At 50.0% G+C, this 12,462-nt stretch overlaps 2 protein-coding genes across 2 annotated transcripts in view; both read left to right on the forward strand.

Annotated features, from left to right (window-relative positions):
- Positions 1-200: 200 nt before the first annotated feature.
- On the forward strand, positions 201-7,785 carry wrap53 (WD repeat containing, antisense to TP53). Its single transcript, XM_068756144.1, has 10 exons — positions 201-432; positions 530-695; positions 1,205-1,300; positions 1,719-1,827; positions 3,318-3,406; positions 4,168-4,391; positions 5,308-5,519; positions 6,309-6,412; positions 6,519-6,662; positions 7,084-7,785. Exons 1-10 carry the CDS (start codon positions 201-203, stop codon positions 7,319-7,321), a joined length of 1,614 nt encoding a protein of 537 aa, XP_068612245.1. The 3' UTR covers positions 7,322-7,785.
- Positions 7,786-9,141: 1,356 nt separating this feature from the next.
- efnb3b (ephrin-B3b) overlaps positions 9,142-12,462 on the forward strand; it is a 5,806-nt gene continuing 2,485 nt past the window's right edge. Inside the window, 1 exon segment of the mRNA XM_068756146.1 lies at positions 9,142-9,217. Within this exon segment, the coding sequence (XP_068612247.1) occupies positions 9,142-9,217 (76 nt within the window).

Consider the following 12,462-nt stretch of genomic DNA (forward strand, 5'->3'; position numbering starts at 1 on the left):
GTGCCCCCTCCCTTTTTAATTTTGTTACCCTTCCAGGATAGTGGGCGCTGTGATGTCCTCGACCCCCAGCAGACTCAAACACCCGCACTGCAGGAAGAAGCACTATCCCAGTAGCACGTACCTCACCCACGTCTGACGGCCGGCGACTGGACTTGGACGCCAGCGAGAGGACTTGACCCGAGCGACCGATAAACGGAGAGATGTCTGACCCGGCCGGAGGTGGAGAAAGCGGAAGCGCGGCGGGACAGGATGCAGACGCGGCTAGCGAGCCCCCTCGCCGGGTGCCGCCTTTACGCGGAGATGAGGGAGAGGAGGCATCGGAAGGAGGGGCGCCTCCGTCCGCCAAGCGGGCCAGGGTGAACGAGGAGTCGCCGGCGCCGGAGCGGGGCGGAACGGGCGCCGCGCAGGAAGGCGAAGCCGCGGCAGCAGAGGGTAAAGTATCCGGGGCGGCGTGGAATCCAGTATCAATGGGGGACTCCGGAGAAGAAGTTTAAGAGTGGGGAGTAATGGGTTAACTTTCATGTTCCAGGAGAAGGAGCGGAACCGTGTGAGGAGGGCGCTGGAGAAGGGGAGGAGCTTCCGGCGATTGGCGGAGGTGAAGACGAATGGCGCCATAACGGAGACGCGGGGCTCGATGCTCCTGAAGAAGAAGGTGAAATGAAACCGGCGGAGCTGCACGGCGGTGAAGGGCAGCAGTAAGTCAGGAAGGGGGGGGGGGGGTTATTTTTAACATGTTTCCTGCCAACAAGTGGGAAAGGAACGGGAGGGGGGGGGGCTATTATTAGCAGGGGGTTGTTATGTGTGTGTGTGGGGGGGGGGATCATAAATCAACTGGACTTGTAAAAGTTTGGTTGAAGATGTTTCCCCTCTCAGCCAGGAGGCTTCTTAAAGTTCCTTCAGACATGTAGGTTCTCACTCATCCTGGTCACGGTCACCGTGGTTACTGTGACCTGGACGACTGAGAACCGACTACAGAGATGTGTTTGTCAAATGGAATAGAATAGAAAGCCTTTATTGTCATTGCATAGTGGATATAAAACGAGATTAGGAAGTGGAGAGAGAGAGAGAGAGAGAATATTTTTTGGGTTCTGTGCTTTTAAACAAAGCAAAGCGATAGAAATGTCGGTTTCGATCATCGGTTCACCTCGTTCTACTCATTTGTAGAGTCTTGAACTCAACGCTTCCCTTTCTGTCTCGCTTCCAGCCTTGGCCTCGACTTTACCCAGAACCCCCACATGCTGACCGGTTCTTGGTCCGAGTACTCCAGATTCCCAGAGAACTACCTCAAAGGCTGCAAATGGTAATTCGATTGTCCGAGTTTACTGTGATTTTGCAGGATGAACTTTGGAAAGCGTTTGCGTATAACACATCACGGAGAGACTCTGGCACGCCTGCAAACTTTTTGACATCTCGCTATCGGAGATCTGGCCCACTCGTCAATGAAATTAATGAGCGCTGGAGCCCGTAATACCTAATACTTCGTGAAGGTCGTTTCAGCCCCATTAAAATTTGTCTTTGGACGAGAGACGGAACAAACAATACAAGAGTCGGATGTACAAAAAAAACGTTACACGTGTGTGAAATGACCAAGATGAGGAGAGAAGACGGAGTGATGGGTTGGCCAAAAATCACAAACGGCTTGGTTCAAAGCGTTCTCATCCGACCAGGTCCTGCTTAATCCAGTTTGTTTACGCTGCGTTGCCCCCCCCCCCCCCCAGGGCTCCTGATGGTTCCTGCATCCTGACCAACAGCGCAGACAACGTGCTCCGTGTGTACAACATCCCCCCCGAGATTTACAGCTACAACTGGAACGCGCTTCCCGAGATGGTTAGCGTGCACGCGCACACACGCACACACGCACACACACACATGCACACACGCACACACAGTTTTGATTCACGATAAGTGATTTTAGAAAATGGTGTTGAACATAAAAAGGTGTTTTTTTTTTTTTTTAAGGATTCATCTAAATATGATACAGAATAGCCAGTTAGACTCAGACTGACTTTTGAAAGTATAAAACGTTAAATGAAATTAAATTCACATCGAGATGTGAAAAACTTTAAAACTGCTGGAAATTGTTCTATTTTGTGGTTTCTGTTTATGATTACAAATAGGACACACTGCCAGAAACGTTTATTTTGTTTTCACAAATATTTTCTGCTCTATTTATTAAACATATTAAAAAAAAAGCCAGCCAATAAACTTTATTGTTAAGCGTTATTTTGATCAGCTCATTACAAACACAAACCTGTGAAGTGCTTTTATAGAAAAAAATAAAAATCTTTTCATGCGAGAATTTTGTTTCTCAAATGGATTTCTGCGCTATCCAATCATGCGAAGGAAAATATATTTGGAACGGTGCTTGAATTCTGCTTTTTAATTGGAAAATAATTTCTTGTTCTAAAAAGTGGAGTATAATTGAATGTTATTAAACAGACTTCTGTTTCCTCATCCGTCCATTCTTTGTAACAAGGAGGTGTTTCTTTCAAACACGATCTAAATTACAGATATTTCCCACGCAGAAAAGGTCAAACTGTTGAGCCTTGCCTGACCTTTTCTGATGCAGAGGCTGTCAGTTCGTTGTTGTTTGTCTGTGTTGTTACTAGGGGTGTAACGGTACACTAAAATGTAATTTCGGTTCGGTTTATTTTCGGTGTAAAAAAGGCAGAAAAAAATGTACTTAAAATGCTTTTATTTAAAAAAAAATGCAATAGAAATTGAATAGAATACAATTTTTATGAATAAATAAAAGCGACCCAATTGGGTGATATTTCGAATACATTTTTAAAACTATTGTACTGTAAAAATAAAAAAATCGTAATAAAATTATAAATAACAAAGTTAAAACTGTAAACTTTGAACAGCCTGAATATGGCAAATGTAAATACTACTAGTACTACTACTAACTATTCAAGCTTAAAGGTTTGGGAAAGAAAGATTAACATTTCCTGCAGAAAGCACAGATCTGGTTGCCGTGACAACATCTCCAGCAGACCCGCTCGTTAGCAACAGAGCTAATGCTTTGCTAGTTTCGCTACGTGTGCTCGCCTGCTTAGTTTCCAGCGCGCCCCCCCCCTGTCAGTAGTGTCCGACACTCAGCGGCGTCCCTGCGGAAACTCGCCCGGGACTTTAGTTCCGCACGGAACCGAACCAAACATGCAGAACCGAAGCGGTTCGATACGTCACGTGAACCGTTTCACACCGAGTTGTTACGGTCGACTAAGAACAAACATTCCGATCATTTAAACCCAGAATCAGGATTTAACACGTTGGAATAAAATAAGCATTAAAGGTCTGGTTTCGTTCTCTGGCAGAGTCCGGTGCTGAGGATGGCCGAGGGAGACACCGTCTACGACTACTGCTGGTACCCCAAGATGAACTCTCTGGACCCGGACACGTGCTTGTGAGTTGGGTTCTTGAGTCCTTTGCTCGGTATGTCCTCGCCCTCGTCTCTGAGCGGCGGGTCGGACAGACGGGGAGTTATTAAAAGCTGAGGCTGGCGGACGAAAGGATGTTTTTCATCGTTTGCATTTACAGCAAACTGTGTTTTCGATGCTTTCGCTGCCCCCCCCCCCCCTCCTCCCCTCCTCTTCCTCCTCGCTGAACTCTGTCTGCCAAAAGCCGTGCGCTGATGCTGCCCCCCCCCCCCCCCCTGTAGCGAGGGAGTAAGGACCCCTGTTCTGGCTCGGTTCTCGGCATCACTCCAAGCAGCAGTCCAGCATTATAATCAAGCATAAAGCTGTGGCTCAGGGGGGGGGGGGGGGGGGCATAACGGAACACAGCAGCGAGCAGCGATGGGGGGGCTCGTTTCCTTTTGTCTAATTTAGTGGCAGGGATGTTTCGGCATTTATTCAGCACCCGATAATTGGAGTTAAAAAGGCACGGCTCGGTCTTTGATTTGATTTGAATCTGCGAGTGCAGCGGGCTTGTCTCCGTGGCAACGTGCTGCAGACCTGTGTTGATGCATAAACTCATCCAGGAGGACGCGGGGCGTGGAGAGGAATCAAAGTTGGGCTTCAAAGGGAGCTCAGCAGTCGATTTCTCCCGAGTCTGATCAAGATTTACTCGACCTCATCGTTTCTCATCGTTTCCGTTTCTTTCTGTGTCCTCGTAACTTTTACCCTCTGCTTCTCTGCCCGGGCCACCCCCCCCCCCCCGCCACAGTTTAGCCAGCAGCAGCCGCGACAACCCGGTCCACGTGTGGGACGCGTTTTACGGGGACGTGCGAGCCACGTTCCGGCCCTACAACCACCTGGACGAGCTGACGGCGGCGCACTCCCTCTGCTTCTCCCCCGACGGGACGCAGCTCTACTGCGGCTTTGACAAAACGGTCCGGGTCTTCTACACCGATCGGCCCGGACGAGACTGCGAGGAGCGGCCCACCATAGGTCAGACGCTCGCCGCGATATCTCATTAACTCTTTGAGCGCCATTGACGTCGAAAGGGGTTTTTTTTTTCTAACCCAAATATTCACAGCCAACCCTGACGTTGGAATCTGCCTCTGGTTCGGAACACACTTTGTTCTTCCTGATAAAAGAAGAGACTTTAATTTTAATTTTGTAGGTTCGGTGGGGCTTGGAAAATTGGGGGGGGGGCACGCAGCTTAAAGCTGAGCTGTAAATGGCTGGCACTCTATGAGTTGCATAGAAAATTGTAAAGAGACAATATTACACTGTTCTTTCCTTCCAAATGACGCTAGAATGTTCCGGATAAAACCAATTTGACCATCCAAACCCATTCCCAAACTTAAAATGGTTTAAAAAAAAAAAGAAAGCTCAGAGTGAGGAGGACAAAATTCAAAAAGAATATTCAATTCAGAGCCCGTTCCGTGTCTGGATGCGTTTTTCTACGTCGCCGAAGCAAAGCTAAAGGAACCATTGAACCTGCTCTTAATCAGATAACATGGGAAGTCTAATTGGGGAGGGGGGAGGGGGCGTTGTGGAGAGGGTGGCGTGATGTTTGGGCGTCTCTGTGTCGCCGTCCGTCGCATCTCAAACCGCCGGCGAGCTTTTATTCAGCACGTCTGACGAAAGGAGCGCTTCAAACGCGTCTCGTTTCGTCCCGTCACCGATGACGGGCTGCGTTATCCCGAGTCGGGAAGATGTCAACAAATAGATTCGAGTTTTCAAGCTTTTCTCGGACCCCCGCCCCCCCCGCCCATTATTTTTAAAGCGGGTACAAACTGAAGGAATGCTAAACGCACGCAGGAACGAACGTCCTCCTCTCCGATCGGCTGCTTCCTCTGTCGCCTTTCCGCTTGATGACTCAGAACCGTGCGTTTGCCGGCGCTCTCCTCTGCCGCAGTGAAGAAGCAGGGCCAGCGCGGCATCATCTCCTGCTTCGGCTTCAGCCCCTGCCGGTCCGTTTACGCCTGCGGCTCGTACTCGCGCTGCGCCGGCCTCTACGCCGTCCAGGACGGCGCCCTGCTGGCCCTGCTGCCGACCCGCCACCACGGAGGCCTCACCCACCTGCTCTTCTCCCCCGACGGCAACTACCTGTACACCGGTGGGCGCAAGGTGAGCACACGCGGCGTGCAGAAAAGAGACCCGGGCGGGGGGGAGGGGGGGGGGGATCTCCGGTTGTGATGCAGGTAGAAACTTGGAAATAGATTTATGTTTTTTTTTATGTCCGGTTCTTGCCTTAATGGCCTGAGTCAGCATGTAATGAATCTGATGAGCGGTTATTGCACCCCCCCCCCCCCCCCCCCCAACCCAAATTCAAAGTGAAAAGGATTTGCTGCAGGAGGATTTAAGGGATGCACTTTTAGTGTATTTATTTTTAGAACCTAGTAGCCAATAATCCATGCCAAGCTTTTACTTTGGATTTATTGAAAGTACTTCCCCATATTCGGTGTACTACTGCAGGGAATACAAACGTGTACTCGCTGCCGACATCGCTGCTCCGTCCGACCGGGGGCCGACGCCCCTCCTGTTCTCCTCAGCCACCCGAAGACGAGACTCGTTTTGATTTGTCGTGTTATTTTGGTGAATCAACATGTTGGTTTGGAGCTGGACTAACCCTTTAAAAATAAAATATCTAAATCGGTGGTTGAAAACAATAAAAACAATTTCTCTGGTAAATGTTTTACTCGATGTGTTTTTTTTTTTATTGCATTTGGTTGAATTAATTAGATATTCAGATTTAGTGTTGACTTCTAAAGAAGAAGTAAGAGTTTTGTTCCACTTACGGGTGATGTTTATTCAGTCAAAAGTTTCCCCACGAGTTTTACTTGCAGTACAGCGAGTATTCTTCCTCTCTGTGAGCGGAACTGAATACCAGTTTGCTCGTGTTCGTCGGCGCTTTAGGACCCGGAGATGCTCTGCTGGGACCTGAGAGAACCAGGCAAGGTTGTGTTTTCTCTGAAGAGGAGCGTTTCCACCAACCAGCGGATCTACTTCGACCTGGACCAGTGAGTGCCCCCCCCCTACCCCCCCCCCCCCCCCCCCCCGGCTTCACACCGGCATGTAAATCCTGATCGGTAAGTCAGCGTTGTGGCTTTTCTTTTTTGTTTGCAGGTCGGGCAGGTACCTGCTGAGCGGCGACACGGAGGGAGTCGTGTCCGTATGGGACACGCAAACGGCGCCCCTCGATGGTGAGGAGGAGCTACTGCAGCCTCAGCTCCGGTTCCAGGCCCACTGGGACTGCACCAATGGCATCAGGTACAAAACTAACCGGAACTCCTAACCCTTCATTTGTCATGAATGAGGCCTCTCTCCCGCCTCGCTCTAGAGTTACGACACATTTACCGCCAGCTCGTTGCGCTGCGGCTAAAACCCCGTTAAAAGCTGCTACAAACACGCAAACAGAAAGCATCCTGGGAGGGAAATCGCTCATCTCAGGACAAAAAGAGCTCCCGCTGTGAGGAAGAGGGAGAGCGCTCTTCTTCGGTCGTGTTCCGAGCGTAGCTGTGCTGCTCGGATCCCACATGAAAGCGTCACAAACGGAGCAATCATTCAGCGTAGTGTGGCTAATGGAGCCGAGCACGCCGCCGCCGCTCCGGAACGATCGCTGCAGTTCCGTTTAAAGGCCCGGTTGTCGTGTCGGTCCTCCTTTCCTCTCATCCTCCTGTCTTTTCCTCAGCGTTCATCCCTTCATGCCATTACTGGCGACCTCCAGCGGGCAGCGCCAGTTCCCGTGGCCCGGCGACAGCGAGGGCGACTCGGCCTCCGAAGGCGAGGGCGGCGGAGGCGGCGGAGAAGCGATGTCACCGCAGGAGACGCGGCAAGACAACGCCCTGAGCCTGTGGTGGGCCGGCCCCCTCGGCAGCGCCGCCGTGGAGGGGACCCCGGAGCGGAGCGCCGCGGTGGAGGACGCCTGACGCTCCAGGAGCTCAGACCGCCGACACGGACGCCGTCAGTGAGCTGATGGTGAACCGGTGTGAGTCGGGACTCGTTAAAACGTCTGTTTGATGCTTCTCGAACCCTCGACTTCATTTAGAGAGAAATACCTTTAAAATCCTTTCATTCAAAGTGTCTTCAGCATTGTTGTTTTGTTATATGGGGGGGGGGGGGGCTCTACTTCTAGAATTAGATAATGATTCACCCCTGGTGTCTTTCCTATACTCATGTTTGTCTGTGAATGCCATAGTAGGTGCCATTGTTTTGTTTTTTTGTGGGGGGGGTTCTAAGTCTGCTTTTGTAAATTGTTAGGATGTCATGATTTCAGCTTCTTAAACTGTGAGCCTCTTGAGTTTGTGTCTCAGGCCACACCCACAAATGTTTTTATTCATTTTTTAATTTGCGATCGTGAAAACTTCTGACCGTCGCTCGTTTGATTGCTGCAACCACGATCTGTGGGGGGGGGGGGGGGCTTCTAAGGAAAACGAGTGGCTCTCTCTAAAATTTGGACCTGCTGTGTGGCCGAAGCTCAAATCGCGTTGGTACTGATGTAATTACTTTTATACTGTCGGAGCGCTTCGTCCTCGTACCTTTACACGCCGAGAAGTCTTCCCATTTGTAATTTTTTTTCTTTTTTCGCCAGTTAAAAATCGTTCTCTTCTGCCTCACGATACTTAAACATAATAAATACCAGGAAGTACAAGGAAACCGTTTGGCTGTTTCTGCACGACGAGCGGATTCCTGGTGCTTTTATTAAGTGGGTTCACATCTCTCTGCTCGTTTTCTCTCTCTCTCTGTCGAAGGGAGTCGAATTCCCTGAAACTCGACCCTCAATGAAAGCGAGATGATGTCCCACTCAAGTCAAGAGGCGGCGCTGAAAAACCGAAGGGACCTTTTTGGCTTTTGCTTACAGCGTTCACCTCTCTCCCACACACACACGCACACACACACACACACGAACACACACACACACACACACATTCTGTACAAAAGCGCGCACACTTGCATATTTGATTGTCTGAAACCCACAGGGGTGCTCTGGAGTCGAGAGCCGCGCTGTTGTGTTGCGGACGTCGCTTAGCAACCGTCTCCGCCTTGAGAGAGGAAGGAAAATTGAGTGTGATGGATCATCCAGTGGTGTGTGTGTGCGTGCGTGTGATTGAACGTATTTACACTGCCCTTGATGATAATAGTTTATATTTCTGTATACGTTTCCGATATTCAGGCCTGGAAGAGTCTTGTCAAACAGTTCCCAACATGCTTCCGTCGGCTAATTTATTGCTACCCTTGGTGTTAACTGTTTCAAGCCCGAGGCATCGGCTTTACCTCCACGTTACCCATAAGCCTTTGCTGTAGTTTCAAACAGTTGACGCATCGATTCCGAATGACAGAATTTCCTTCTATTTCTTTTTCTTTTTTGTTAGCCTGACAGTTTAATTATTAGCGACTGAAATCTTCGAATGGTCTGATGTTTGTCGCGTCGTCAGCTTAACACAACACAATAAACGCCTCAAGATGGCCGACAAGAAAATAGCCCCACATCGAACACGGAGACGCCCAAACCGTATTCAAGACCGGCCTTCCAAGCAATTACGCATCGATAAATCCGTCTTCAGCCACTTATCCGGCGCATCGTGTTAGCACTTCTGACGGGTATTGATTATTTATTCAGTCCGGCTGTTTAATCATTGATTAGAGTGTTTGGAGGTTACGCTGAGCCGTTATCTTTGCTCCTATACTGCATCTATCAATGCGTTTTTATGCGTCGCCCCCAGAGAGCCATGTTGGACAAACCTCAACGATGACGGCGAAGGCGTCGTCTTGGTCCTCGGGCGGCTGCGGCGTCCTCGGTTTCTTTGTTTGCTCTGCGCTGCGTCGTGAGCGAGTGTCTCAGTGGCCTCGTGTGAGTGGCGTCCATCGCACGGACGCGCGAACCCGACGGTAATGGGACCTTGATATTAAGAGGGACATTTGAAAACAATTATTGAAATGGCGGTCTGCCCGTTGAGTCCCGTTGAGTCCCGTAATCCGCGGTGCCGTGACCCCCCTGGCTGAATTAGCGCGGAGGACGACGGCGACTGTGGAGACGCTAAAATGTCTCTGGTGCTGCCTTTTGAAAAGGAAAAGGGCCTTTTGAGAACATGACGCAGAGAGAGAAGAGATTCTCTGCAGCTTTTAGAGGCTGTCAAACATGGCATTTCTGAAAATGTCAAAGGGGGGGGGGGGGGGGGGGCTCCTTTATCTCAGAGGCACTTTAGGTGTTTCTGGCAGCCGCTTAGCTTTTCTTCATCACACCTTTCAACACACCCGTTTGTTTCCCATGCTTTAACTGTTGCTGCTATATTATTCAGCAAACATTTATTGTGATTGCACTTTGATTTTTTTTGCAGACATTCGTGGTGTCCGGAGGATCCTAACAACGATTTAGCCGCTAACGCCGGCGAGTCGGCGGTTTTCGGATTCGCTATTGGATTAGCATCAGATTTTCACGCTTCCCTCAGTGATGAATGACTTTGCTGCGTTCTGAGCCCGAATCATCATATCTGAAAAGTTGCTTTTTGCCTCAGCTGCAGCATGCCAACATGCTAACATGCTAACACGCTAAACACGCTTGCTGGTTGCTGTTGATGCGTCTTTGTCAGTGTGTGTGGTTTGGCACCATTAGCATGTAGCTTGGAAGTATCGTCCGAGCTACCCCGTGTCAGAACGAAGCCTCTTCTGCGTGCGAATGATCGACTTCGACGCCCAAAAGAGTCGTTGTCTTCACACACACGCACACACACACACACACACGCACACACGAACCCTACGTTATCACCTCCCAACATTTCCTGCTCCTTCCAGATGCCCCGAATCCATTCAAACCGCCGGCACAGCCGCGCCCCTCCCAGCACATTCCATTTCCATTGATCGACGTGTCCTTGTTCTCTGGTTTACATTAGATGTGGAAATAATTGGCACCTGTACTCCAGCACATGCTCCCAAAGCCGGGGGGGGGGGGCAAGCACCACAGGTTCATTTCACTAGAGTCTGATCCTCCATTCACTCCAGATGTGGAGGCGTGCACACACACACACACACACACACACACAGAGAGAGACATCTAGATCTCAAATAACCGGGAGGATTAATACGGAGAGAAGTTGCCGTCTCATCATTTTCTGCTGCTGCTGGCGGATGGAGACGAGTAACCGAGCGCTGAGATTTCCCTCCCGACGATACGAACCCCGTTCCATACGAGACATCGGCTTCAGATATGTGCTCGCCTGCGTGCCTCCGACGGCGCTCTGCCCTTCACCTCGTCGTCTTCTCATCAGCCCGACCCGCTCTGCACGCACAATCCTTGAAATGCACGAAGCGTCCAGCATCCCGATGGATCGGATGGGATCTCGGTTTAGTGAAATGCGATGCCCCCCCCCCCCCCCCCCCATGCAAAGTAATTGCCTGCGTAATTGCACCTCGGGGAAAGGTAGAGCGGAAAGACAAAGATGCATCCGTCTACCTGCCCCCCCCTCTCCGGCCATGAAGCAGAGGGCTCTGTCGGACGAGCTCTGGAACTGAGGAGACGGATGGAGAAGAAGGGCGGCGGAGGGCGGATGGATGGAGGACACAGATGACGAGATGAGTGTGTGCTTTTATATTTGTTCCAAAAAAGCTCCTCAGAGTCGACACATTATGTGAAAAGTCGACTCTGACTCGGGGTTTTTTTTGGGATTAAAAGGTCCAGCTGGTGAAATTCTTTTTTTCTCCCTCCTCTTACTTGCACTGCGATTTATTGTTAATGTCTGGGATACCTGAAAGCCAATCATAGCTTCTAATTCCAATCAATTTCTCGCAGCAGGCGGCGGCGGAGCACCTGGAGGTCGAGGATCGAGATGAGAGACGGAGGAAGATGATGCTCCAATTCTCTCTCTCTCTCTCTCTCTCTCTCCTCTCTCTCCTCTCTCTCTCTCACTCTCACAATTATTGAAATTAAATAAAAATGACTGCTAGCATTTAGTGTTCACAGCTTGTCGATGATGTGCGTTCAGTGTGTGCGTGTGTGTGTGTGTGTGTGTGTATGGGGGGGGGGGGAATATAGAATGCACTTTTAAATTTAAGTTTATTCAAATTGACTTTCTCAGCAGACGATTCTCACCGCTGACTGGGCGAGAAGCTTTCAAGCCCCTCCCTCTGTCATTGTCGTGAAAGTGTTGGCTTTCCTCCGTCGCCTTCTCGAAGCAGAAGGTCGTAGGTCAAACTCTCCCGCCGCTGCCCGGGACCCCCTTTTCTCCGGGTTTCATAATCGTGCACGTTCTGAGAGCTGCCATTGTCCTTGATTTGAAACTACTGCTTCTCTATTGGGTCTGCCCCCCCCCCCACCCTGTGTCGTGTCGGGTCCAACGCTGGCGGCGTCCCACAGCTCTGCAGCCTTTCAGACTTGACTCGTCTTCATCACGCAGGCTCTCAGAAGGTCTGCTTCTCGTGCCAGGTCCACCTCTGAACCGCCGTTGTCTCTAAAGCTCCTCTACATTTAGCTCCATCTTCCACCCTGCCAAGGTTTCCAGAGCTCAATGCAGCAGAAGCGGCTCCATCTTTCTGCTCTTTTCTTTCTCCCTGTAAAATCTCCTGCTTCTTATTTGGATCTCATAACCTGTAATTACTTTTTTTTTTCTTTTTAAACACTGAATGCATGCTGTAATTTAGAATTTGCAGAGGAGATGCCTGCACTTCTGTCTCGCCTCCAACCTTCAGCCTGCAGTTTAGACTGGTGACTTCGGAGCAAACCGGTGATCCCAAGTCACGCTTCAAAGTCTTCAAAGCTCTGGTTCCAAAAGACGTCCTGGACTGTTCCGGAGAAGGCTGCCGCATCCATCGGTCCGGAATCCTCCACGGAAAAACTATTGTCGTCTACCTGAAGTAATATCCAGCGATATTCCACAACTGGAGGAATGGGCTAAGATTCCTGGAGAGACTTGTAGTTCAGGCTTGAATAAATCATTTAGCGCATATGTGTCAAACTCAAGGCCCGGGGGCCAATGTGGCCCGCCACGTCGTTTTTTGTGGCCCGCAAGAGTTTTGTGCAGACATTTGTTATTGTAAAATGCTGAAAAGTAAAAGTGAATCAGAGTTGATGTGTATT

This window comes from Brachionichthys hirsutus, chromosome 23, assembly GCF_040956055.1.
Source record: "Brachionichthys hirsutus isolate HB-005 chromosome 23, CSIRO-AGI_Bhir_v1, whole genome shotgun sequence".
NCBI classification, from domain to species: Eukaryota; Metazoa; Chordata; class Actinopteri; order Lophiiformes; family Brachionichthyidae; genus Brachionichthys; species Brachionichthys hirsutus.